This window comes from Coregonus lavaretus, assembly GCF_964263955.1.
Source record: "Coregonus lavaretus genome assembly, contig: HAP1_SCAFFOLD_657, whole genome shotgun sequence".
In the NCBI taxonomy this organism is placed as follows: Eukaryota; Metazoa; Chordata; class Actinopteri; order Salmoniformes; family Salmonidae; genus Coregonus; species Coregonus lavaretus.
The window spans coordinates 196,379-223,780 of NW_028164281.1; the positions used below are offsets into that span (position 1 = coordinate 196,379).

Here is a 27,402-nt window from a genome sequence, read left to right on the forward strand (position 1 = left end):
TTAAGAAAGTTCCTAAATATGTTTGGACAGTTAAGAAAGTTCCTAAGTATGTTTGGACAGTTAAGAATGTCCCTAAGTATGTTTGGACAGTTAAGAAAGTTCCTAAGTATGTTTGGACAGTTAAGAATGTCCCTAAGTATGTTTGGACAGTTAAGAAAGTGCCTAAGTATGTTTGGACAGTTAATAAAGTTCCTAAGTATGTTTGGACAGTTAAGAATGTCCCTAAGTATGTTTGGACAGTTAAGAATGTCCCTAAGTATGTTTGGACAGTTAAGAATGTCCCTAAGTATGTTTGGACAGTTAAGAATGTCACTAAGTATGTTTGGACATTTAAGAATGTCCCTAAGTATGTTTGGACAGTTAAGAAAGTTCCTAAGTATGTTTGGACAGTTAAGAATGTCCCTAAGTATGTTTGGACAGTTAAGAAAGTGCCTAAGTATGTTTGGACAGTTAATAAAGTTCCTAAGTATGTTTGGACAGTTAAGAATGTCCCTAAGTATGTTTGGACAGTTAAGAAAGTGCCTAAGTATGTTTGGACAGTTAAGAATGTCCCTAAGTATGTTTGGACAGTTAAGAAAGTTCCTAAGTATGTTTGGACAGTTAAGAATGTCCCTAAGTATGTTTGGACAGTTAAGAAAGTGCCTAAGTATGTTTGGACAGTTAAGAATGTCCCTAAGTATGTTTGGACAGTTAAGAATGTCCCTAAGTATGTTTGGACAGTTAAGAATGTCCCTAAGTATGTTTGGACAGTTAAGAATGTCCCTAAGTATGTTTGGACAGTTAAGAAAGTTCCTAAGTATGTTTGGACAGTTAAGAATGTCCCTAAGGATGTTTGGACAGTTAAGAATGTCCCTAAGTCTGGTTAAGAAAGTCTGATTGGACAGTTAATACATCTCCTAAGTCTGATTGGACAGTTAATACATCGCCTAAGTCTGATTGGACAGGACACAGAGACGACAATGGCAGAATAACAGCTACAATTAAGTCACATCACAGCCAATCACAACGGCTCATGCACTAAAGATCAACAAGTGTACATTTTTTACACACTAGGCTTGGTCTCCATGACGGGGGCCATGTTGGACCCTGCAACCTGACTGCATTCCTTCTCCTGTCCTGCTGCCGGCCTACTGCTGCTCCTCACTTCCTCCATCTCCTCCTCTTCTCTCTGCCGGCCTGCTCAACCTCTGCTCTCACGTCTCTAGCAGACCTAGATGTAGTGTTGGACCTGGATGTAGTATTGGACCTGGATGTAGTATTGGACCTGGATGTAGTGTTGGACCTGGATGTAGTATTGGACCTGGATGTAGTGTTGGACCTGGATGTAGTGTTGGACCTGGATGTAGTGTTGGACCTGGATGTAGTGTTGGACCTGGATGTAGTATTGGACCTGAATGTAGTATTGGACCTGGATGTAGTATTGGACCTGGATGTAGTGTTGGACCTGGATGTAGTGTTGGACCTGGATGTAGTGTTGGACCTGGATGTAGTGTTGGACCTGGATGTAGTATTGGACCTGAATGTAGTATTGGACCTGGATGTAGTGTTGTACCTGGATGTAGTGTTGGACCTGGATGTAGTGTTGGACCTGGATGTAGTGATGGACCTGGATGTAGTGTTGGACCTGGATGTAGTATTGGACCTGGATGTAGTATTGGACCTGGATGTAGTGTTGGACCTGGATGTAGTGTTGGACCTGGATGTAGTGTTGGACCTGGATGTAGTATTGGACCTGGATGTAGTGTTGGACCTGGATGTAGTATTGGACCTGGATGTAGTGTTGGACCTGGATGTAGTGTTGAATCTGGATGTAGTGTTGGACCTGGATGTAGTGTTGGACCTGGATGTAGTGTTGGACCTGGATGTAGTGTTGGATCTGGATGTAGTGTTGGATCTGGATGTAGTGTTGGACCTGGATGTAGTGTTGGACCTGGATGTAGTATTGGACCTGGATGTAGTATTGGACCTGGATGTAGTGTTGGACCTGGATGTAGTATTGGACCTGGATGTAGTGTTGGACCTGGATGTAGTATTGGACCTGGATGTAGTGTTGGATCTGGATGTAGTGTTGGATCTGGATGTAGTATTGGACCTGGATGTAGTATTGGACCTGGATGTAGTGTTGGACCTGGATGTAGTATTGGACCTGGATGTAGTGTTGGACCTGGATGTTGTGATGGACCTGGACTGTTCTCCTCCAGCCTGCTGAAGGCTGCCTCCACCCTGTTTTCCTCCAGTCTGCTGAAGGCAGCCTCCACCCTGTTCTCCTCCAGCCTGCTGAAGGCAGCCTCCACCCTGTTCTCCTCTAGCCTGCTGAAGGCTGCCTCCACCCTGTTCTCCCCTAGCCTGCTGAAGGCAGCCTCCACCCTGTTCTCCCCTAGCCTGCTGAAGGCTGCCTCCACCCTGTTCTCCTCCAGCCTGCTGAAGGCAGCCTCCACCCTGTTCTCCTCCAGCCTGCTGAAGGCTGCCTCCACCCTGTTCTCCTCCACCCTGTTCTCCTCCACCCTGTTCTCCTCTAGTCTGCTGAAGGCTGCCTCCACCCTGTTCTCCTCCAGCCTGCTGAAGGCAGCCTCCACCCTGTTCTCCTCCAGTCTGCTGAAGACAGCCTCCACCCTGTTCTCCTCCAGCCTGCTGAAGGCTGCCTCCACCCTGTTCTCCTCCAGCCTGCTGAAGGCTGCCTCCACCCTGTTCTCCTCCAGCCTGCTGAAGGCTGCCTCCACCCTGTTCTCCTCCAGCCTGCTGAAGGCTGCCTCCACCCTGTTCTCCTCCAGCCTGCTGAAGGCTGCCTCCACCCTGTTCTCCTCCAGCCTGCTGAAGGCTGCCTCCACCCTGTTCTCCTCCAGCCTGCTGAAGGCAGCCTCCACCCTGTTCTCCCCTATCCTGCTGAAGGCAGCCTCCACCCTGTTCTCCTCCAGCCTGCTGAAGGCTGCCTCCACCCTGTTCTCCTCCAGCCTGCTGAAGGCTGCCTCCACCCTGTTCTCCTCCAGCCTGCTGAAGGCTGCCTCCACCCTGTTCTCCTCCAGTCTGCTGAAGGCTGCCTCCACCCTGTTCTCCTCCAGCCTGCTGAAGGCTGCCTCCACCCTGTTCTCCTCCAGCCTGCTGAAGGCAGCCTCCACCCTGTTCTCCTCCAGCCTGCTGAAGGCTGCCTCCACCCTGTTCTCCTCCACCCTGTTCTCCTCCACCCTGTTCTCCTCTAGTCTGCTGAAGGCTGCCTCCACCCTGTTCTCCTCCAGCCTGCTGAAGGCAGCCTCCACCCTGTTCTCCTCCAGTCTGCTGAAGACAGCCTCCACCCTGTTCTCCTCCAGCCTGCTGAAGGCTGCCTCCACCCTGTTCTCCTCCAGCCTGCTGAAGGCTGCCTCCACCCTGTTCTCCTCCAGTCTGCTGAAGGCTGCCTCCACCCTGTTCTCCTCCAGCCTGCTGAAGGCAGCCTCCACCCTGTTCTCCCCTATCCTGCTGAAGGCAGCCTCCACCCTGTTCTCCTCCAGCCTGCTGAAGGCTGCCTCCACCCTGTTCTCCTCCACTCTGCTGACGGCTGCCTCCACCCTGTTCTCCTCCAGCCTGCTGAAGGCAGCCTCCACCCTGTTCTCCTCCAGTCTGCTGAAGGCAGCCTCCACCCTCTTCTCCTCCAGTCTGCTGAAGGCAGCCTCCACCCTGTTCTCCTCCACTCTGCTGACGGCTGCCTCCACCCTGTTCTCCTCCAGCCTGCTGAAGGCTGCCTCCACCCTGTTCTCCTACAGCCTGCTGAAGGCTGCCTCCACCCTGTTCTCCCCTATCCTGCTGAAGGCAGCCTCCACCCTGTTCTCCTCCAGTCTGCTGAAGGCAGCCTCCACCCTGTTCTCCTCCAGCCTGCTGAAGGCTGCCTCCACCCTGTTCTCCTCCAGCCTGCTGAAGGCTGCCTCCACCCTGTTCTCCTCCAGCCTGCTGAAGGCTGCCTCCACCCTGTTCTCCCCTATCCTGCTGAAGGCTGCCTCCACCCTGTTCTCCTCCAGTCTGCTGAAGGCAGCCTCCACCCTGTTCTCCTCTAGTCTGCTGAAGGCAGCCTCCACCCTGTAGTGTGGGCTCTGAGGAGAACAGCAGACTGAATACTATACTAGCAGGCTGCACGAAGTTAGCATGGAGGTTAGGGGATACCTCTGGCATGTTATTGTTGTTATTGCTGTTCCCTGTTAGATGGGACTGCTGCGGAGATTAACCATAGTCTGGGCTCTGGTCCGCCTGTCTCTCTCTACTCCAGTCTGCCTCTGTCTGGTGGGTACTGGCTGAGGCTCTAGACTCTAGACTCGTCTGAATCCTTCTGAAGGTGTCTTGAAGTCAATTTTAAAGGTGGAGAATTTAGAGTCAACATTGGAGGCAGAGTCTTTTGACTTGACACCATTGGACCTGTCAAAGCAGACAGTGGTGCTCTGAATGCCAGGGGCTGGTGTGGTGCTCTGAATGGTACTGCCAGAGGTAGTGGTCTGAAAGACATAGTCAGGGGCTTGATATTCTGGAGGGGCCTCATTAGGGGCCTCTACCCAGTCAGGGTATAACACAGGCCTCATTAGGGGCCTCTACCCAGTCAGGGTCTAACACAGGCCTCATTAGGGGCCTCTACCCAGTAAGGGGCTTGATATTCTGGAGGGGCCTCATTAGAGGTCTCTACCCAGTAAGGGGCTTGATATTCTGGAGGGGCCTCATTAGAGGCCTCTACCTAGTCAGGGGCTTGTCTAACAGGGGCCTCATTAGGGGTCTCTACCCAGTCAGGGGCTTGATATTCTGGAGGGGCCTCATTAGGGGCCTCTACCTAGTCAGGGGCTTGTCAAAACAGGGGCCTCATTAGGGGCCTTTACCCTAGTCTGTGACATGATTACACCTGACCTTCTGACCCAGTCCCTTACGCCCCCTGACGTCCCTTCAGAGTTATGCTCACCAATCTGAAAAAACTGCAGTCTCTCTTCAACAATATCCCGCTTGCTCATGTCAATCGCACCACTGCGAGTCATCTCAAACATCTTCCCTTCATGGAAGGGAAATGGGTTAGGCTCGCTAGTCGGCGTGGTGCTATCATCGGTCGGGGTTCTGGCAGGGGTCGTGTCTGGGGTCGTGGCCTGTGACCTGTCGTCTGCTGCCAGCCCAAACGGCTTCGGCTCGTCGTCTTTTATCCTGGCGTCAACCACTTCATCGTCACCTCCTTTACTGGACCAGGGGTCAAAGTCCAGACCTTTAGTAGCAACAGTTTTAAATGGAGAGTCAAACGCCTCCTCTAGCTTGTAACTAAAGTACGTATCAGAAAACCCATCTTTGTCCTTCTGGTCCTGAGAGCTGGCCCCATCCGTTTTAATGTCAACTGGATCACTTTTAGCTTGAGCCTTTCTGCATTCCTCCTCCGGTGTTTTTTCCTCTTCAATGACCTCTAGTTTGGTCTGACTGAAGGAGCGGTCGCAGGACCGGAGCATGCTGTCTGAGGCCCACACGTCCTTCCTGCTGTCCGGCAGGCTGAAGGGTTTAGTGTCCATCTCACACAGACCATCATCCTCATCCTGCATGTCATACCCGTCCAGGGAGTCAATCTCAGTAGCGTCAGTGTCATGAGAGAACTCTGGCGTCGAGGCGATAGAACAGTCTGTTATGGACTGGTCGTTTCCATTCTGTTCAGAGTCGTACTCCACTGTTTTACCAGCTTCGTAAATTCCATTACTTCCATTAGTTCTGTTAGTTCCTGGCTCTTTGTTGTTTCTGTTTTTATCCTGTTTTGGGGATTTGGACCCACTCTTGTCCTCCTGCTCCTGCCCCTCTGAGATCTTAAAGGTGTATTTCTTAAAGGAGAGGGGCTGGAAGACGGACTCATCATCACTAGAGTCACTGTCGTCAGCCCCGGGGGGGACCGGGGAGGGGGGCTGGACTCTGATGATGGGCTCCGTAAGGAAGTGTTTATCATGCTCTTCCTGGAGATTGACCTCCATCATCTCCGTCTCCAAGGAACCACATGATCCCTCCTTCTTCTTCTTCTCAGGGCTGGACTGCTCAGAGTCCAGGGGAGGCGGAGGGGGGAACTGGATGTACGCTACTCCTTTGTCTTTAGGCGTCTGTCCAGCCTGGTGGTTTCCATTCTTAAGGTCAGCTGCTGTGACATTAGGTCTCTCTGGTGGGAAGTCCTTGAAGGAAAGGTCCTGGCCCTGCTCGTCCTCTGAGGAGTCCTCAGAGACCTCTGGAATAGGGCTGGGCTGGAAGGGCATGAAGCCCAGGATGGAGTCTGGTGTTCTGGAGGTGAGGTCATAGCTGACCTCCTCTGAGCTGGGGGTCTCTGGGGTGAGGGGACTCTTCCCTGAGCTGTCTATGAAAGAGACCTGCTCTAGCGTGTCATCATCAGGACTGGCCTGAGGCGATGAGGGCTGTTTCTGTTTGTACAGTACCCCTCCTCTGCCCTCTCTTTCTCCCTGCCTACCCACCTGGACACTCACATACACAGGTAATGTTTTGATGCTTTTGAAGTTTTCTCTGGTGGTGGTTGTCTCTGATGCTAATCTCTCTTGTTTTTCTCTTGTGCAAGTGTCACGCACATTGTTCAAGTTAGAATCTTTTGGTGCGTTATCTAATATTTCTAGAGACGTGTCTGTTAGTTCTTCTGTCTTTATAGGGCTTGTTACTGGGCTGACCTGCATTCTGTTCATAGTTAGTATGGGGATTTGGGATGTCTTTTCAGATGGCTTAATTACTGTGTCTTGTTTTGCTTTCTTTGACTGATCGCTGTCTGAGTGACTAGACACAGACCTGACTGGGATCTGGGACTCTGGCCTTTTTCTAACATTCTTGTTTGGTGCATCCCCATAGTCTTTAGACACAGGTTCAGAATGAGCAACCCTATTGGTTGTGGGACTTGATGCGACCTGTCTGGAAGGAGAATCCCTTCCGGAAACGTCTGCTTTTTCACCTTCACCACTTCTCTCCTTGGGTGTGTCATGTGATGCTGGTCCCTTTCCACCCTTACTGATCCCAATCCTCTCCTGGCTCGTTGGGGTCCCAATCCTCTCCTGGCTCCTTGGGGTTGTTTCCTCTGGGTCTTTATCAGTCTGCCTTGGGGTTGTTTCCTCTGGTTCTTTATCAGTCTGCCCTGTTAGGTGTTTTTGGGCTGTGGTGTATAGTAGGTTCTTATTAGTCCGTTTGTCTCCTGATTGTTTTGGGGCAGCTGATGAGACAACTGACTTACTGCTATTTGAGGCAGGTCCTTTGGGTTTCTCTGGACTCTTTTTAGAAGGACTTCCTTCCTCTGTGGCCTCAGACCCTTTAGTTGTCTTTCCTCCAGTGAACAGTTGATCCACCGGCAGTTTGCTCTCCTGCAGCCTGCTGACTGGGGGTGTGGACTGTACTAGCTGAGAACTCCTCTTATCTTGGTTCTGAGCCTCTGATTCAAACTTCATCCTAACAGAGCTCACTTTAGAGGTGGAGGCTTTAACATGGCTTGGCTCAGACCATTCCTCCACCTTTGTCTGCTGTTTGGATGTCTCCTCACTGAAGCGGGAGAGAACAGCTCTCTCTGGACTGTTGGGTAGACTAGAGCTCTTCCTCTCAGTCGTACTACTGAACAGTATGTTCCCCCTTCCCTTGCCCCACTCCTCCCCCTCTGCCTTGGCTTTCTGCTGGGTTTTCTCTGGGCTACCACAGGTGGAGCTGGGCCCAGACCTGGTCTCCCTGGGGTCTCTCTTTGGAGGCTTTTTCTCCGGGGATTGCAGCTCGTCGTTCAGTTTCTCAGTTTTGTCACGGAAAAACTGAGAGACCTCGCTTAGTTTCTCCTCCGCTTCCTTGACAGTTTGATCCACGCGGTCCTCGTAGATGAGCTTCTCTCTGTTCCTGTCCAGCTTGTCCTCGGTGAAGCGCATCCAAACGGCATGTTTTGGACTGCCTGGCTCTGCGGTGTAATGCAACACTGTCACTTTGTCAAACTGGTCATCCTTATGTGAACATTTACCTGACTTAAAGGATGTATCCTTTGATGACTTGAAAGTGAACTCTTTCCTGGGCACAGCCCCTTTCTCACCGTAATCGCTCTCTGCCCCATGCGACTCTGAGGTCATACGGTGTGTTTGGTCGGCCATAGAGTCCTCTGTATCAGAGTGGGCTATGTCTAGTTTCTCAGAATGGAGCATCTTCTCAGCGAACCTGTAAGACTCTCCCCTGAGTTCAGAGAGCTCGTCATCGTGATAGGAGTCATCGGCCATGAGCTGAGCGGAGCTGGGCCGGCTGTCATCAGCAGTAAGCTCCTCCCCTTCCTGCTGCGCCTCGTTGTAATTAGGCAGTTCTTGGATTCTACTGTCTCCTTTATAGAAATAAGAGTCTGGATGATTCTTGGTCTCCCTGATAATCACCTCAGTTGGTTGGAATGTGTTTCCTTCTTTTTCTATGTGAACCTCCATTATTCTATTGGCTTTAGTGTCGTTATCAAGGAACCTAGGGGTGAGTTCATCCCCTTTGACAGAGTCCTGGCCAGCCTTGTGCTCAAACAGTCCAGCTAGTTCCTTGGAGGGGTCCCTTCCGGACTGGAATGCTTTCATGATGTCTCTGACTGACATGGTCTCTTCGATCCTCTCAGAGCCGTCCTTCAGCTGCGGCTTGTGGTAAACCATGCGCGTCGTGGTGGTGATGTGGGTCTCCTCTTTGAGCCTCATGCTCTTGCTAACGACAGAGTCAGAGTCGTCAGACACTTTAATCTGGAATGATTTGACTTTGTCTTTGATGAAGGCGGCGGAGACCTCTGGTTCAATGCAAGCCGGCGATGCTGAGGCTGCCTCCTCCATCAGCGCCTCACCGGGTCCGTCTGGGCGCTCGTAGCTCCTGATATGGACCACCTCGGTCCTAGTCTCGGTGATGCAGGGGGGGATGGGGTCAGTGAAGGGGGGTTTGGGCCCTGTGCTCTCTGCACTTTGGGGGGCTGAAGGAGTCTTTTCACTCCTGGTCTCAAAGCCGCTGTCTGACAGAGGACTCTTATCCTGCTCATGAGAGAAGTCCTCTGGTGACTCCAATATGGCGTCAGGTCCATTATACGTCTCTGCTAGTTTACATAAGTCTTTCTCCGAGGCAGAGGTGCGCATGCCTGGGGGCGGCGGCATCTTGAGTTTCTTGAGTTTCTGTTTGTCCTCCCCTTCCCTTTTCGCCTCCTCATATCGGCTCTTCATCTCGGCCATCTTAGAAAGAGAACTAGCGCCTATGTCATTGGCCAGGTAGTCAACAACCTGGGCTAGATTAAACTCTTTACTGGGCATAGACTGGGGCCTAAAGGAGAGGGTGTTAGCGTCAAATGGGGGGTGAAAGAATTCCTCAGCACTTTGCTGGGCTTCCTCTAACTCATCTTTAGAGAATTCCTCCCACTCCTCCTCAGAGGGCTTCCCTCTACAGGCTTGACTATCACTCACCACATCCTTGGTCAGTATCTCACTGACTTTAACTAGATCCTCCTTCACTTTCTCTACTATCGTGAAGGGCTCCTCATCCTCCACCTTAGGCTCTTTAGGGGTCTGAGACGGAACGTTCCTGGCCGTTCTGGGGTCAGTCTGTAAGATGGCCGTCATCCTGATCAGGTCCTCCTTCATATCGGCCACGTCTTTCAGGATGTCCTGATTGGAGGACAGGGAGGAGGGCGGGGTTAGAGTGAGCCCTGGGGGGGTGATGTAAGGAGGGGACTTCACTGCCGTCTTTGACCTGCGAGAGTCTGCAGGCGACATCTTCAGCGACCCCGGCCCTTTTTTCACTTGGGACTCGGTCACAACATCGAGAAAAGAGTACACTGGTACAGTCATTGTATTGTATGTTGCTGAGGTGGTGGAAGAGGTTTGAGACCTCATAGAGCCGTAGACAGAAGTTGAGTTGTCCGATCTACGTGAGGAGGACACTGATTTGAGTGTTCCGTACCCTGAAGAGTTAAAAGTCCTTTCAGCGTCATTTATAGCTGCTCTAACATTGGACGTGGCAGTGGGAGGGGCGGGCTGTATCCTCTCCTGCAGACTGATAGACCTATCAGAGAGCAGACAGGAGCAGGGGGAGGAGGGAGAGGGGGAGGAGGACTGAGAAGAAGAGGCGTACTTCATGGGAGAAACTAATCCATTCACCATAGCAGAGGCTTCTGAGGAGTGGGCTGGTGAGGACAGAGAGGGGAGGGGCTTCACCTTAGACGTAGCTGAAGTAGTGGACAGGCCAGCGATGGTTCTGACAGGGGAGGAGGATGAGGACAGGCCAGCGATGGTTCTGACAGGGGAGGAGGATGAGGACAGGCCAGCGATGGTTCTGACAGGGGAGGAGGATGAGGACAGGCCAGCGATGGTTCTGACAGGGGAGGAGGATGAGGACAGGCCAGCGATGGTTCTGACAGGGGAGGTGGATGAGGACAGACCAGCGATGGTTCTGACAGGGGAGGAGGATGAGGACAGGCCAGCGATGGTTCTGACAGGGGAGGAGGATGAGGACAGACCAGCGATGGTTCTGACAGGGGAGGAGGATGATGAGGACAGGACTGATTTTAAGGGTAATCTAGAGTTGTACATGTTGGCTGTGGACTTGGGAGATTTAGGTTGAGTCATGGTTGATCTATCTGGAACAGACCCTGTGCTAGAGGCTGGGGTGGTCCTGGAAGAAAACGGGGTGGATAGTCCTTTAATGAAGACAGGATCTGCTCCAGGTTTAGAGGAAGAGGACACCAGACTGGCAGAGACCTGGACAGGGTACTGGGCCTGCTGTACAACAGTCTTAACAGGGGAGGCCATAGTTCTATAGGATCTGACAGGCGAAGAAGCTACGTCGCCAGAGGACTTGACTGAATGTGATGGTGAGGCTCCGAGGGTGGATTTGATTGGAGAGGCAGAGGAGAGCAACCAGACAGACTTTAGTGGCGATGCAGATGGTGTGTTGGACGGTGAGCTGGAGAGGGCGCCCAGTCCACACCTTGCTTGGACAGTGTGGGGAAGAGGCGCAGCCGACCATGCCTGGTAAGATCTTGTTGAAAAGACAGGTTTGTGAGCGTAACCAGCAGGCAGTGTTCTTGCTGTGCTTCGCTCAACTGTTTCTTAAATAAGCAAAATGAAATCCAACAGAAAATCAACAGAAAATGGTTGAAAAACAGAGAGACCAGAGGAAAAGAATGTGTCAGTGACGCTTCTATTATCAAGGGAGGAAGAACAATGCTTTGATGAAGAGTTGAAATGGGGAATGATGGTAAAAATGCAGCCGTAAAGGAAATATGATCCACTATGATCCATGGTTCCGACAACGTTACACAGTAAGATGGTAAAGAAGCCCAATGAAACACATACAGCAACACAACCACTAAGACCAAGACAAACTAAACATATACACGGCAACAAGACAAACTAAACATATACACGGCAACAAGACAAACTAAACATATACACGGCAACAAGACAAACTAAACATATACACGGCAACAAGACAAACTAAACATATACACGGCAACAAGACAAATGCACAGAACCCAGAATAACATCAAACTTCTCTCTTTAGACTTTGGATGTGCTATATTCCTCTGCCCCCGGCTAGCAGATCAATCTGCATCAGTGCCTTTTATCTGTTTGGTCTGAAATTCCACGTTTCCATTCCCTAATTAGGGTGTTCTGACAAAACAGAGGTCAACACTATACAAAAGCCTCCATCTGTCTGTTTCACAGCAAGATATATGGCGAAACACAGCTCTAGGTTTTAGCTCCATGATATCTGTGCATGTCATGCAAGACTGAGTAGCCTTAGCGACAAGCGACTACGGTGGAAACTGTAGCAGCTGAGAGAAAAGTCAGCAATGACCTTCCATGCAACAGAACGAAGACGCTACACAATCACAAAGCCAAAAAGAGCAAGGTTTCTACAATAAACAAGCTAATCATTATGTTAGTCAATCAAAGCTAAATCTGTATGTCGCGATTTGAGTTATTTTATTGCCGGTGAAAAAATAATATCTTTAAAAAATAAATATATATATATATATCACATTGTGGGCAAGCACAGCACAGTAACTTAAAATACTCATGAAACAAAACCATGCAAAGTAAACCATGTCAAAAACAAGCATGTGGACTTACAATACAAGTTATGTAGGTGAGAATATGCATATATCACATATAAATATGTAATAGCTATAATCTGTGTTGTTCACTCAATATGTTACATGTTAATGCAAATCAACTCCAAGCATATTATTATTATTATTGTTATAGAAGTTAGTGAAAATGTCACACTCACTCATGGCGGGCTCGGCGAGATAGCTGTAACGCTTACGCAAGGCTAGAGATGTAAAGGTATGACGTCGTTCTGGCTTTTCTGTCTGCAACAACAACACACAGTCCTATCAGTTCTCTCTGTTAGAGGATGGATGACCTGACATCACCTAACTACTGATGACCTGACATCACCTAACTACTGATGACCTGACATCACCTAACTACTGATGACCTGACATCACCTAACTACTGAACTCCTCAGATCAATAGGATCTGAAATGTATGGTTTCTAAACGCAAGTAAATGGTTCCCGCTATCCCTGGGTGGGTTGGTTCCCGCTATCCCTGGGTGGGTTGGTTCCCGCTATCCCTGGGTGGGTTGGTTCCCGCTATCCCTGGGTGGGTTGGTTCCCGCTATCCCTGGGTGGGTTGGTTCCCGCTATCCCTGGGTGGGTTGGTTCCCGCTATCCCTGGGGGGGTTGGTTCCCGCTATCCCTGGGTGGGTTGGTTCCCGCTATCCCTGGGTGGGTTGGTTCCCGCTATCCCTGGGTGGGTTGGTTCCCGCTATCCCTGGGTGGGTTGGTTCCCGCTATCCCTGGGTGGGTTGGTTCCCGCTATCCCTGGGTGGGTTGGTTCCCGCTATCCCTGGGTGGGTTGGTTCCCGCTATCCCTGGGTGGGTTGGTTCCCGCTATCCCTGGGTGGGTTGGTTCCCGCTATCCCTGGGTGGGTTGGTTCCCGCTATCCCTGGGTGGGTTGGTTCCAGCTATCCCTGGGTGGGTTGGTTCCCTCTATCCCTGGGTGGGTTGGTTCCAGCTATCCCTGGGTGGGTTGGTTCCCGCTATCCCTGGGTGGGTTGGTTCCCGCTATCCCTGGGGGGGTTGGTTCCCGCTATCCCTGGGTGGGTTGGTTCCCGCTATCCCTGGGTGGGTTGGTTCCCGCTATCCCTGGGTGGGTTGGTTCCCGCTATCCCTGGGTGGGTTGGTTCCCGCTATCCCTGGGTGGGTTGGTTCCCTCTATCCCTGGGTGGGTTGGTTCCAGCTATCCCTGGGTGGGTTGGTTCCCGCTATCCCTGGGTGGGTTGGTTCCCGCTATCCCTGGGTGGGTTGGTTCCCGCTATCCCTGGGTGGGTTGGTTCCCGCTATCCCTGGGTGGGTTGGTTCCCGCTATCCCTGGGTGGGTTGGTTCCCGCTATCCCTGGGTGGGTTGGTTCCCGCTATCCCTGGGTGGGTTGGTTCCCGCTATCCCTGGGTGGGTTGGTTCCCGCTATCCCTGGGTGGGTTGGTTCCCGCTATCCCTGGGTGGGTTGGTTCCAGCTATCCCTGGGTGGGTTGGTTCCCGCTATCCCTGGGTGGGTTGGTTCCCGCTATCCCTGGGGGGGTTGGTTCCCGCTATCCCTGGGTGGGTTGGTTCCCACTATCCCTGGGTGGGTTTAGCTATCCCTGGGTGGGTTGGTTCCCACTATCCCTGGGTGGGTTGGTTCCCACTATCCCTGGGGGGGTTATTAACTTGTCTCTTATAGTAACTGTGATAACTAAACTGGCCAGAGTTACTTCAACATTGTTACGTTAACAAAACACTGTAAATCCTTAACGCTAGCCTATTAACAACATATGTAAAGGAAATCAATTTGGCTAATTCGTCATCTAGAAAATTGTTCATATTACAATCTAAGAAGTAAATCAGCAACAGCTCTGCATGGTGAACTTAAGAGTGTTTTCCTAAAGGGGACAGATCAGGGGACATGGATGGATGGGTAGAGGTAGAGCCGAGGGTTTCCATCATGCAGTGTATAGATGCTTAACAGAAGCAAAGCCAGATGATCATATGGCAGCAGAGGACAGAACAGAGGACAGAGGACACACAGAGCAGAGCCTTATTGAACAGCACAGAGCCATGGAGGGACGGGGTAAAGGTCACCAGAGAAGGACAGAGCCATGGAGGGACGGGGTAAAGGTCACCAGAGAAGGACAGAGCCATGGAGGGACGGGGTAAAGGTCACCAGGGTACTGTATATTACCTCTTCCTCTGGGTATGACTCCATTTCCTTGGGTTCCCAAGATGCATTGCAGAAACAGGTGGAATAAGGAGGGGAATGGACAGGATGTGAAAAGGAGCGATTGACAGAAACAGTTAGAGAAGCCAGCAAATAAAAACACAGAAAAAAGCATTGAGAATCTAACAGAAACCACGGCAACAACCCCAGTCAGCCAGTTGGAAAGAGAAAGGCACCAAAGCAGAAAGTCCCAAATCAGATGGGAGATTTGGTTGGCTAGGAAACAGCCAAAGATAACCACTATGAAGCACTATGAAGCTGAAAACAGATAAAAGACAGACTCAGGAAGCCCTTTGCCTCTAGCATCCTGCTCTATCCCCCCTGAATGAGCATGGGATGATATGGAACACAGCCATGACAACAGCTGAGCGCTCACCTTCTTCAGCGCAGGTAGGGTGATGTTCAGGTTACACACGGCCGTCTGGGGGAGACCCTTAGTGGTCTTAGTGGTCTCCTTCAGGAACGTCAGACGGCCACACGGCTCCTGGCTGTTGTCTCTGACCTAGAGAGTAACCAAAGCGTTTAGGTGATATTCACTACATGAAAGAATGCACACAGTTTATGGTTCTTGATGCTATAGATTCCATGCTATCAACTCTACTACTGTGATGTCAGGAAGCCTCTATCCTAAGAGTTCCTGAGGGTCAAATGAACTCATGAAGGGCGAGTACTCATTAAACCCAGTGATCCAGTTCAGTAGCCATAGACAGGGTCAGTATGGACCTGTTGGAAGGGGTCACAGGATCCACAGGAAAGGAGAGCCATGTTGCAGCAGCAGAGTTCAGGAAGCCAGTGACAGATCAATCAGATGAGCTGGCAGGCAGGATGGAACTAGGATGTGGCCTCCAGAGTTCAGGAAGCCAGTGACAGATCAATCAGATGAGCTGGCAGGCAGGATGGAACTAGGATGGAAGCCAGTGACAGATCAATCAGATGAGCTGGCAGGCAGGATGGAACTAGGATGTGGCCTCCAGGCCTTGTTCTAAAGCTGTTTGTTCCTATCAGTCCTGGTTCCATCACTACCCAGGCCATGAGTCAGTCCTGGTTCCATCACTACCCAGGCCATGAGTCCTGGTTCCATCACTACCCAGGCCATGAGTCAGTCCTGGTTCCATCACTACCCAGGCCATGAGTCAGTCCTGGTTCCATCACTACCCAGGCCATGAGTCAGTCCTGGTTCCATCACTACCCAGGCCATGAGTCAGTCCTGGTTCCATCACTACCCAGGCCATGAGTCAGTCCTGGTTCCATCACTACCCAGGCCATGAGTCAGTCCTGGTTCCATCACTACCCAGGCCATGAGTCCTGGTTCCATCACTACCCAGGCCATGAGTCAGTCCTGGTTCCATCACTACCCAGGCCATGAGTCAGTCCTGGTTCCATCACTACCCAGGCCATGAGTCAGTCCTGGTTCCATCACTACCCAGGCCATGAGTCAGTCCTGGTTCCATCACTACCCAGGCCATGAGTCAGTCCTGGTTCCATCACTACCCAGGCCATGAGTCAGTCCTGGTTCCATCACTACCCAGGCCATGAGTCAGTCCTGGTTCCAACACTACCCAGGCCATGAGTCAGTCCTGGTTCCATCACTACCCAGGCCATGTGTCAGTCCTGGTTCCATCACTACCCAGGCCATGAGTCAGTCCTGGTTCCATCACTACCCAGGCCATGAGTCAGTCCTGGTTCCATCACTACCCAGGCCATGAGTCAGTCCTGGTTCCATCACTACCCAGGCCATGAGTCAGTCCTGGTTCCATCACTACCCAGGCCATGAGTCCTGGTTCCATCACTACCCAGGCCATGAGTCAGTCCTGGTTCCATCACTACCCAGGCCATGAGTCAGTCCTGGTTCCATCACTACCCAGGCCATGAGTCAGTCCTGGTTCCATCACTACCCAGGCCATGAGTCAGTCCTGGTTCCATCACTACCCAGGCCATGAGTCGGTCCTGGTTCCATCACTACCCAGGCCATGAGTCAGTCCTGGTTCCATCACTACCCAGGCCATGAGTCAGTCCTGGTTCCATCACTACCCAGGCCATGAGTCAGTCCTGGTTCCATCACTACCCAGGCCATGAGTCAGTCCTGGTTCCATCACTACCCAGGCCATGAGTCAGTCCTGGTTCCATCACTACCCAGGCCATGAGTCAGTCCTGGTTCCATCACTACCCAGGCCATGAGTCAGTCCTGGTTCCATCACTACCCAGGCCATGAGTCAGTCCTGGTTCCATCACTACCCAGGCCATGAGTCAGTCCTGGTTCCATCACTACCCAGGCCATGAGTCGGTGGAGGACATCCAGACAGTAGTATAGTATATGTACCTTCACACAGAAAGGAAGCCGGTTCTCTTTGAATGCGTAGAAGTTGAGCACCAGTAGCTGTCCAGCCTTGGTCAGAGGAGCTAAGTTACCATAGCAGTCCACATAGATGGGCCTCCCCTCCAGAACCTAGGAGACAACAGAACAATTACATCCTGATCACACAGCTTGGTCTAACCATACAGTATTCAAGTCATTCTAGAATCATGTATCGTGTCGGAATGAATTCCAGAGCATTGTGACGAATGAGAGCAGGAGATGTACATAGGAAGTGAAATCAGCAGGTATTTATATTTATTATGGATCCCCATTAGTTCCTGCCAAGGCAGCAGCTACTCTTCCTGGGGTTTATTATGGATCCCCATTAGTTCCTGCCAAGGCAGCAGCTACTCTTCCTGGGGTTTATTATGGATCCCCATTAGTTCCTGCCAAGGCAGCAGCTACTCTTCCTGGGGTTTATTATGGATCCCCATTAGTTCCTGCCAAGGCAGCAGCTACTCTTCCTGGAGTTTATTATGGATCCCCATTAGTTCCTGCCAAGGCAGCAGCTACTCTTCCTGGGATTTATTATGGATCCCCATTAGTTCCTGCCAAGGCAGCAGCTACTCTTCCTGGGGTTTATTATGGATCCCCATTAGTTCCTGCCAAGGCAGCAGCTACTCTTCCTGGGATTTATTATGGATCCCCATTAGTTCCTGTCAAGGCAGCAGCTACTCTTCCTGGGGGTTATTATGGATCCCCATTAGTTCCTGCCAAGGCAGCAGCTACTCTTCCTGGGGTTTATTATGGATCCCCATTAGTTCCTGCCAAGGCAGCAGCTACTCTTCCTGGGGTTTATTATGGATCCCCATTAGTTCCTGCCAAGGCAGCAGCTACTCTTCCTGGGGTTTATTATGGATCCCCATTAGTTCCTGCCAAGGCAGCAGCTACTCTTCCTGGGGTTTATTATGGATCCCCATTAGTTCCTGCCAAGGCAGCAGCTACTCTTCCTGGGGTTTATTATGGATCCCCATTAGTTCCTGCCAAGGCAGCAGCTACTCTTCCTGGGGTTTATTATGGATCCCCATTAGTTCCTGTCAAGGCAGCAGCTACTCTTCCTGGGGTTTATTATGGATCCCCATTAGTTCCTGCCAAGGCAGCAGCTACTCTTCCTGGGGTTTATTATGGATCCCCATTAGTTCCTGTCAAGGCAGCAGCTACTCTTCCTGGGGTTTATTATGGATCCCCATTAGTTCCTGTCAAGGCAGCAGCTACTCTTCCTGGGGTTTATTATGGATCCCCATTAGTTCCTGCCAAGGCAGCAGCTACTCTTCCTGGGGTTTATTATGGATCCCCATTAGTTCCTGTCAAGGCAGCAGCTACTCTTCCTGGGGTTTATTATGGATCCCCATTAGTTCCTGCCAAGGCAGCAGCAACTCTTCCTGGGGTCCAGCAGAATTAAGGCAGTTATACAATTTTAAAAATATTACAATACATTCATAACAGATTTCACAACACACTAACTGTGTGCCCTCAGGCCTCTACTCTACTACCACATATCTACAACACAAAATCCATGTGTACGTGTGTGTATAGTGCGTATGTTATCGTGTGTGTGTGTGCATGTGTCTGTGCCTATGATTGTGTTGCTTCACAGTCCCTGCTGTTCCATAAGGTCTATTTTTATCTGGTTTTCTAATCTGATTTTACTGCTTGCATCAGTTACTTGATGTGGAATAGAGTTCCATGTAGTCATGACTCTATGTAGTACTGTGCACCTTCCATAGTCTGTTCTGGACTTGGGGACTGTGAAGAGACCTCTGGTGGCATGTCTTGTGGGGAATGCATGGGTGTCTGAGCTGTGTGCCAGTAGTTTAAACAGACAGCTTGGTGCTTTCAAGATGTCAACACCTCTCACAAATACAAGTAGTGATGAAGTCAATCTCTCCTCCACTTTGAGCCAGGAGAGATTGACATGCATATTATTAATGTTAGCTCTCTGTGTACATCCAAGGGCCAGCCGTGCTGCCCTGTTCTGAGCCAATTGCAATTTTCCTAAGTCCCTCTTTGTGGCACCTGATCACATGACTGAACAGTAGTCCAGGTGCGACAAACTAGGGCCTGTAGGACCTGCCTTGTTGATAGTGCTGTTAAGAAGGCAGAGCAGCGCTTTATTATAGACAGACTTCTCCCCATTTTAGCTACTGTTGTATCATTATGTTTTGGCCATGACAGTTTACAATCCAGGGTTACTCCAAGCAGTTTAGTCACCTTAACTTTCTCAATTTCCACATGATTCATTACAAGATTTAGTTGAGGTTTAGGGTTTAGTGAATGATTTGTCCCAAATACAATGCTTTTAGTTTTTGAAATATTTAGGACTAATTTATTCCTTGCCACCCATTCTGAAACTAACTGCAGCTCTTTGTTAAGTGTTGCTGTCATTTCAGTTGCTGTAGTAGCTGACGTGTATAGTGTTGAGTCATCCACATACATAGACACTCTGGCTTTACTCAAAGCCAGTGGCATGTCGTTAGTAAAGATGGAAAAAAGTAAGGGACCAAGACAGCTGCCCTGGGGAATTCCTGATTCTACCTGGATTATGTTTGAGAGGCTTCCATTACAGAACACCCTCTGTGTTCTGTTAGACAGGTAACTCTTTATCCACAATATAGCAGGGGGTGTAAAGCCATAACACATACGTTTTTCCATCAACAGACTATGATCGATAATGTCAAAATCCGCACTGAAGTCTAACAAAACAGCCCCCACAATCTTTTAATCATCCATTTCTCTCAGCCAATCATCAGTCATTTGTGTAAGTGCTGTGCTTATTGAATGTCCTTCTCTGTAAGCATGCTGGAAGTCTATTGTCAATTTGTTTACTGTAAAATAGCATTGTATCTGGTCAAACCCCATTTTTTCCAATAGTTTACTAAGGGTTGGTAACAGGCTGATTGGTCGGCTGTTTGAGCCAGTAAAGGGGGCTTTACTATTCTTAGGTAGCGGAATGTCTTGTGCTTCCCTCCAGGCCTGAGGGCTCACACTTTCTAGTAGGCTTAAATTGGAGATATGGCAAATAGGAGTGGCAATATCGTCCGCTATTATCCTCAGTAATTTTCCATCCAAGTTGTCAGACCACGGTGGCTTGTCATTGTTGATAGACAAGACTAATTTGTTCTCCTCTTCCACACTCACTTTACGGAATTCAAAATTACAATTCTTGTCTTTCATAATTTGGTCAGATATACTTGGATGTGTAGTGTCAGCGTTGGTTGCTGGCATGTCATACCTAAGTTTGCTAATCTTGCCAATTAAAAAATAATTTGTAGTTGGCAATATCAGTGGGTTTTGTGATGAATGAGCCATCTGATTCAATGAATGATGGAGCTGAGTTTGCCTTTTTGCCCAAAATGTCATTTAAGGTGCTCCAAAGCATTTTACCATCATTCTTTATGTCATTTATCTTAGTTTCATAGTGTAGTTTCTTCTTCTTTTTATTCAGTTTAGTTACATGATTTCTCAATTTGCAGTACGTTTGCCAATCGGTTGTGCAGCCAGACTTATTTGCCTTTCCTTTTGCCTCATCCCTCTCAACCAAACCATTTTTCAATTCCTCATCAATCCACCGGGATTTAACAGTTTTTGTAGTCATTTTCTTAATGGGTGCATGCTTATTAGTAACTGGAATAAGCAATTTCATAAATGTGTCAAGTGCAGTGTCTGTTTGCTCCTCATTACACACCACAGACCAACAAATATTCTTTACATCAACAACATAGGAATCACTACAAAATGTATTGTATGACCTCTTATACACTATATTAGGCCCAGCCTTTGGAACTTTGGTTTTCCTGGATATGGCTACTATATTGTGATCACTACATCCAATGGATTTGGATACTGCTTTCAAACTAATTTCTACAGCATTAGTAAAGATATGATCAATACATGTTGATGATTTAATTCCTGTACTGTTTGTAACTACCCTGGTAGGTTGACTGATAACCTGAACCAGGTTGCAGGCACTGGTTACAGTTTGAAACTTTCTCTTGAGTGGGCAGCCTGATGAAAGCCAGTCAATATTTAAATCACCCAGAAAATATAACTCTCTGTTGATTTCACATACATTATCAAGCATTTCACACATGTTATCTAGATACTGACTGTTAGCACTTGGTGGTCTATATCAGCTTCCCACCAGAATGGGCTTTAGGTGAGGCAGGTGAACCTGTAGCCATATTACTTCAACAGTATTTAACATGAGATCCTCTCTAATCTTTACAGGAATGTGGTTCTGAATATAAACAGCAACACCTCCACCGTTGGCATTACTGTCTTGTCTGTAAATGTTATAACCTTGTATTGCTACCACTGTATCATCAAAGGTATTATCTAAGTGAGTTTCAGAGATAGTCAGAATATGAATGTCATCTGTTACTAGCAAATTATTAATTTCATGAACCTTGTTTCTTAAGCTACATATGTTAATGTGGGCTATTTTTAGCACTTTTCTGGGAAGCTTGCTTGTTTTCTTTGCTTTACTGGGAAGCTTAGCAGCAGTAGATGAGATCATGTTCTTTATGTTAGTGCAGGGTGAGCTGCACACAGTGGCCTGCCTCCTCGGGACACCGGCTCAGTGCTGACAGCATAAATCTGGTTCATAGACACGATTACTGCATCCAATAGCTGTAGGATCAGCAGAGGCATTCAGGCCATTTAGAGGGACATACATTAGGTTACTTACATTGTGTCTACCAACACCCCTGGTATAATGTACATTTGCTAAAGCATTATGATGACTCAGCGACACAATGGTAGGGATTAACTGAGCTGGGGTCATTGATAAGTCATTGTCTCAACGCAGCCTTATAATGCTGTGAAAGGATCCAGGAACCCATATTATTTGGGTGGATCCCATCCTCCTTATAAAACGTGTTTTGTTTCCAAAAGGAATCGAAATTGTCAACATAAGTTACACCCATTGAGCTGAAACCCACCTCAATGTCTTTGCTCCTGGCCACCTCCTCAAAATTCTCCTGCTGTTCCAGGGTTTTGTCCACCTTGTCGTCTGTCATACAGAAGCAGCGCAGGTGGGACTCCATAGGGTCGTTCATCTTGGCGAACACCACGAACTTGGCCATGTAAGGAACACAGATGATCTCTCTATACAGCTGGCTGGCCAGGCCTACTGTCTCTGGGATCTGGTGGCAGTCAGCTAGCCAGAACCTGAAACACACACAGGACAGAGGACAGAGACAGGTTAGAAACACACACAGGACAGAGGACAGATACAGGTTAGAAACACACACAGGACAGAGGACAGAGACAGGTTAGAAACACACACAGGACAGAGGACAGAGACAGGTTAGAAACACACACAGGACAGAGGACAGAGACAGGTTAGAAACACACACAGGACAGAGGACAGAGACAGGTTAGAAACACACACAGGACAGAGGACAGATACAGGTTAGAAACACACACAGGACAGAGGACAGATACAGGTTAGAAACACACACAGGACAGAGGACAGATACAGGTTAGAAACACACACAGGACAGAGGACAGATACAGGTTAGAAACACACACAGGACAGAGGACAGAGACAGGTTAGAAACACACACAGGACAGAGGACAGAGACAGGTTAGAAACACACACAGGACAGAGGACAGATACAGGTTAGAAACACACACAGGACAGAGGACAGAGACAGGTTAGAAACACACACAGGACAGAGGACAGATACAGGTTAGAAACACACACAGGACAGAGGACAGAGACAGGTTAGAAACACACACAGGACAGAGGACAGATACAGGTTAGAAACACACACAGGACAGAGGACAGAGACAGGTTAGAAACACACACAGGACAGAGGACAGATACATGTTAGAAACACACACAGGACAGAGGACAGAGACAGGTTAGAAACACACACAGGACAGAGGACAGATACAGGTTAGAAACAAGCACAGGACAGAGGACAGATACAGGTTAGAAACAAGCACAGGACAGAGGACAGATACAGGTTAGAAACACACACAGGACAGAGGACAGATACAGGTTAGAAACACACACAGGACAGAGGACAGATACAGGTTAGAAACACACACAGGACAGAGGACAGATACAGGTTAGAAACACACACAGGACAGAGGACAGAGACAGGTTAGAAACACACACAGGACAGAGGACAGATACAGGTTAGAAACACACACAGGACAGAGGACAGATACAGGTTAGAAACACACACAGGACAGAGGACAGATACAGGTTAGAAACACACACAGGACAGAGGACAGATACAGGTTAGAAACACACACAGGACAGAGGACAGATACAGGTTAGAAACACACACAGGACAGAGGACAGATACAGGTTAGAAACACACACAGGACAGAGGACAGATACAGGTTAGAAACACACACAGGACAGAGGACAGATACAGGTTAGAAACACACACAGGACAGAGGACAGATACAGGTTAGAAACACACACAGGACAGAGGACAGATACAGGTTAGAAACACACACAGGACAGAGGACAGATACAGGTTAGAAACACACACAGGACAGAGGACAGATACAGGTTAGAAACACACACAGGACAGAGGACAGATACAGGTTAGAAACACACACAGGACAGAGGACAGATACAGGTTAGAAACACACACAGGACAGAGGACAGATACATGTTAGAAACACACACAGGACAGAGGACAGATACAGGTTAGAAACACACACAGGACAGAGGACAGATACAGGTTAGAAACACACACAGGACAGAGGACAGATACATGTTAGAAACACACACAGGACAGAGGACAGATACAGGAGGACAGAGTAGAGGAGGAAAGAAAACAGGAAGACAGAAAGTAAGGGAGGTAATAACAGTGAAAATACGCCAGCTTGTCCAACATCTCATTCCAATATCATGGGCATTAATATGGAGTTGGTCCCCCCTTTGCTGCTATAACAGCCTCCACTCTTCTGGGAAGGCTTTCCACTAGATGTTGGAACATTGCTGCAGGGACTTGCTTCCATTTAGCCATGAGTATTAGTGAGGTTGGACAGTGATGTTGGGCGATTAGGCCTGGCTCGCAGTTGGCGTTCCAATTCATCCCAAAGGTGTTCGATGGGGTTGAGGTCAGGGCTCTGTGCAGGCCAGTCAAGTTCTTCCACACCGATCTCAATAAACGATTTCTGTATGGACCTCGCTTTGTGCACGGAGGCATTGTCATGCTGAAACAGGAAAGGGCCTTCCTCAAACTGTTTCCACAAAGATGGAAGCACAGAATCGTCTAGAATGCCATTGTATGCTGTAGCGTTAAGATTTCCCTTCACTGGAACTAAGGGGCCTAGGGCAAACCCTGAAAAACGCCCCCAGACAATTATCCCTCCTCCACCAAACTTTACAGTTGGCACTATGCATTGGGGCAGGTAGCGTTCTCCTGGCATCAGGCAAACCCAGATTTGTCCGTCAGACTGCCAGATGGTGAAGTGTGATTCATCACTCCAGAGAACGCGTTTCCACTGCTCCAGAGTCCAATGGCGGCGAGCTTTACACCACTCCAGCCGACGCTCAGCATTGCGCATGGTGATCTTAGGCTTGTGTGCGGCTGCTCGGCCATAGAAACCCATTTCATGAAGCTCCCGATGAACAGTTCTTGTGCTGATGTTGCATCCAGAGGCAGTTTGGAACTCGGTAGTGGAGTGTTGCAACCGAGGACAGACGATTTTTACGCGCTACACGCTTCAGCACTCAGCGGTCCCGTTCTGTGAGCTTGTGTGGCCTACCACCTCGCGCCTGAGCCGGTGTTGATTCTAGACGTTTCCACTTCACAATAACAGCACTTACAGTTGACCGGGGCAGCTCTAGCAGGGCAGAAATTAGACTAACTGACTTGTTGGAAAGGTGGCATCCTATGACGGTGCCATGTTGAAAGTCACTGAGCTCTTCAGGGCCTAATTAACTTATTTCAATTGACTGATTTCCTTATATGATCTGTTGCTTGTTCAGTATATGTTATGTTCTGTAATGTATAGTATTGTTTTGTTATTCAATCTGTATTATAATCACATGGAATGTAAAATGACTTAATAACCCAGTAAAGCCAGTAGTCAGTGATAATACTAAACCCAGTTATATTACTTTTTGCCTTACTAAACTTGTCTTACCTGGCAGAGACATTGGTGGTGAAGGAGGCAGTCTTACCTGGCAGAGACATTGGTAGTGAAAGAGACACAGTCTTACCTGGCAGATACATTGGTGGTGAAGGAGAAGTCTTACCTGGCAGAGACATTGGTAGTGAAGGAGACACTGTCTTACCTGGCAGAGACATTGATGGTGAAGGAGGCAGTCTTACCAGGCAGATACATTGGTAGTGAAGGAGACAGTCTTACCTGGCAGAGATATTGGTAGTGAAGGAGGCAGTCTTACCTGGCAGAGATATTGGTGGTGAAGGAGACAGTCTTACCTGGCAGATACATTGGTAGTGAAGGAGACAGTCTTACCTGGCAGAGACATTGGTAGTGAAGGAGACAGTCTTACCTGGCAGAGACATTGGTAGTGAAGGAGACAGTCTTACCTGGCAGAGACATTGGTAGTGAAGGAGACACAGTCTTACCTGGCAGAGATATTGGTAGTGAAGGAGACAGTCTTACCTGGCAGAGACATTGGTAGTGAAGGAGACAGTCTTACCTGGCAGAGATATTGGTAGTGAAGGAGACAGTCTTACCTGGCAGAGATATTGATGGTGAAGGAGACAGTCTTACCTGGCAGAGATATTGGTAGTGAAGGAGACAGTTTTACCTGGCAGAGACATTGGTAGTGAAGGAGGCAGTCTTACCTGGCAGAGACATTGGTAGTGAAGGAGGCAGTCTTACCTGGCAGAGATATTGGTAGTGAAGGAGAGAGTCTTACCTGGCAGAGACATTGGTAGTGAAGGAGACAGTCTTACCTGGCAGAGACATTGGTAGTGAAGGAGGCAGTCTTACCTGGCAGAGACATTGGTAGTGAAGGAGCCAGTCTTACCTGGCAGAGATATTGGTAGTGAAGGAGACAGTCTTACCTGGCAGAGATATTTGTAGTGAAGGAGACAGTCTTACCTGGCAGAGACATTGGTAGTGAAGGAGACACAGTCGTTGACGAAGGTTAGGGGTGTGGTCCCAGTGATGTCCTCCCATTGGGCAGGAGAGGTTCCGCCGGTGATGCTGCATAGCAACCTCAGGCAGGGGGTGGAGTCTCCCTTGTAGCCATTGCTAACCCCCTCCCCTGACAGGGGCGGGACCGGGATCGTCATGGTGATGGGTTTGTGGAACTTCCTGCGTCGAGGTTCCACCGTCACTATGGGACTGAAGGTTGCCCGGTTACCAAGGATCTTCTTCACCATGTCATCAGGAGCCGGCTGGGCCTAGAACCAATCAGAATCATAATTCATAATAAGCCAATCAGAAACGCTGTTCCACAGTTATAACACGCCTCCTATCCTTATTCAACAAGTGATTCATTCTGCTCATAACAACTACAGTAAACAAGTACAGTGCGATCGTTTCCCCAATTGTTCCCAGAACAGTTCAGCATTGTGACCAGACCAACCTGCAGTCCCACGCGTATCTTTTTGGTGAGCGCCCCCTCGGGGAAGGAGGCCTGGACAAATGGGAGTGTCAGGCTGGAGAGGACTCCTCCCTCTGGGCCCATCTGGCTGCTCTCCTGTCTGATACGAGACACCACCGCAAAGTACTGTGGGAAATCCTTGGTGATGATGCGACAGATACGCTTCTTCTCCAGGTCCTCGGCACTGTCCATCTCTGTGGAGGTAGAGACAACAGAATGATTATTACACTGAACTGTCCATCTCTGTGGAGGTAGAGACAACATCATGATTACTACACTGAACTGTCCATCTCTGTGGAGGTAGAGACAACAGAATGATTATTACACTGAACTGTCCATCTCTGTGGAGGTAGAGACAACAGAATGATTATTACACTGAACTGTCCATCTCTGTGGAGGTAGAGACAACAGAATGATTATTACACTGAACTGTCCATCTCTGTGGAGGTAGAGATAACATAATGATTATTACACTGAACTGTCCATCTCTGTGGAGGTAGAGATAACATAATGATTATTACACTGAACTGTCCATCTCTGTGGAGGTAGAGACAACATAATGATTATTACACTGAACTGTCCATCTCTGTGGAGGTAGAGACAACAGAATGATTATTACACTGAACTGTCCATCGCTGTGGAGGAAGAGACAACAGAATGATTATTACACTGAACTGTCCATCTCTGTGGAGGTAGAGACAACAGAATGATTATTACACTGAACTGTCCATCTCTGTGGAGGTAGAGACAACAGAATGATTATTACACTGAACTGTCCATCTCTGTGGAGGTAGAGACAACAGAATGATTATTACACTGAACTGTCCATCTCTGTGGAGGTAGAGACAACATAATGATTATTACACTGAACTGTCCATCTCTGTGGAGGTAGAGACAACATAATGATTATTACACTGAACTGTCCATCTCTGTGGAGGTAGAGACAACAGAATGATTATTACACTGAACTGTCCATCTCTGTGGAGGTAGAGACAACAGAATGATTATTACACTGAACTGTCCATCTCTGTGGAGGTAGAGACAACATAATGATTATTACACTGAACTGTCCAGCTCTGTGGAGGTAGAGACAACAGAATGATTATTACACTGAACTGTCCATCTCTGTGGAGGTAGAGACAACAGAATGATTATTACACTGAACTGTCCATCTCTGTGGAGGTAGAGACAACAGAATGATTATTACACTGAACTGTCCATCTCTGTGGAGGTAGAGACA

The 27,402-nt window shown here is 48.8% G+C and overlaps 1 protein-coding gene across 1 annotated transcript in view; it reads right to left on the bottom strand.

Annotated features, from left to right (window-relative positions):
- The window catches only part of LOC311117249 (ankyrin-3-like), a gene marked incomplete at its 5' end in the record, with an annotated part of 125,425 nt that overhangs the window by 41,716 nt on the left and 56,307 nt on the right, over positions 1 to 27,402 (bottom strand). Inside the window, 12 exons of the mRNA XM_084192220.1 lie at positions 1,051 to 1,168; positions 1,229 to 2,128; positions 2,223 to 3,702; positions 3,736 to 4,061; positions 4,866 to 11,029; positions 12,217 to 12,298; positions 14,212 to 14,238; positions 14,624 to 14,749; positions 16,568 to 16,693; positions 21,544 to 21,772; positions 25,655 to 25,959; positions 26,145 to 26,356. Of these exons, the coding sequence (XP_084048346.1) occupies positions 1,051 to 1,168; positions 1,229 to 2,128; positions 2,223 to 3,702; positions 3,736 to 4,061; positions 4,866 to 11,029; positions 12,217 to 12,298; positions 14,212 to 14,238; positions 14,624 to 14,749; positions 16,568 to 16,693; positions 21,544 to 21,772; positions 25,655 to 25,959; positions 26,145 to 26,356 (10,095 nt within the window). The remainder of the gene's footprint in view (positions 1 to 1,050; positions 1,169 to 1,228; positions 2,129 to 2,222; positions 3,703 to 3,735; positions 4,062 to 4,865; positions 11,030 to 12,216; positions 12,299 to 14,211; positions 14,239 to 14,623; positions 14,750 to 16,567; positions 16,694 to 21,543; positions 21,773 to 25,654; positions 25,960 to 26,144; positions 26,357 to 27,402) is intronic.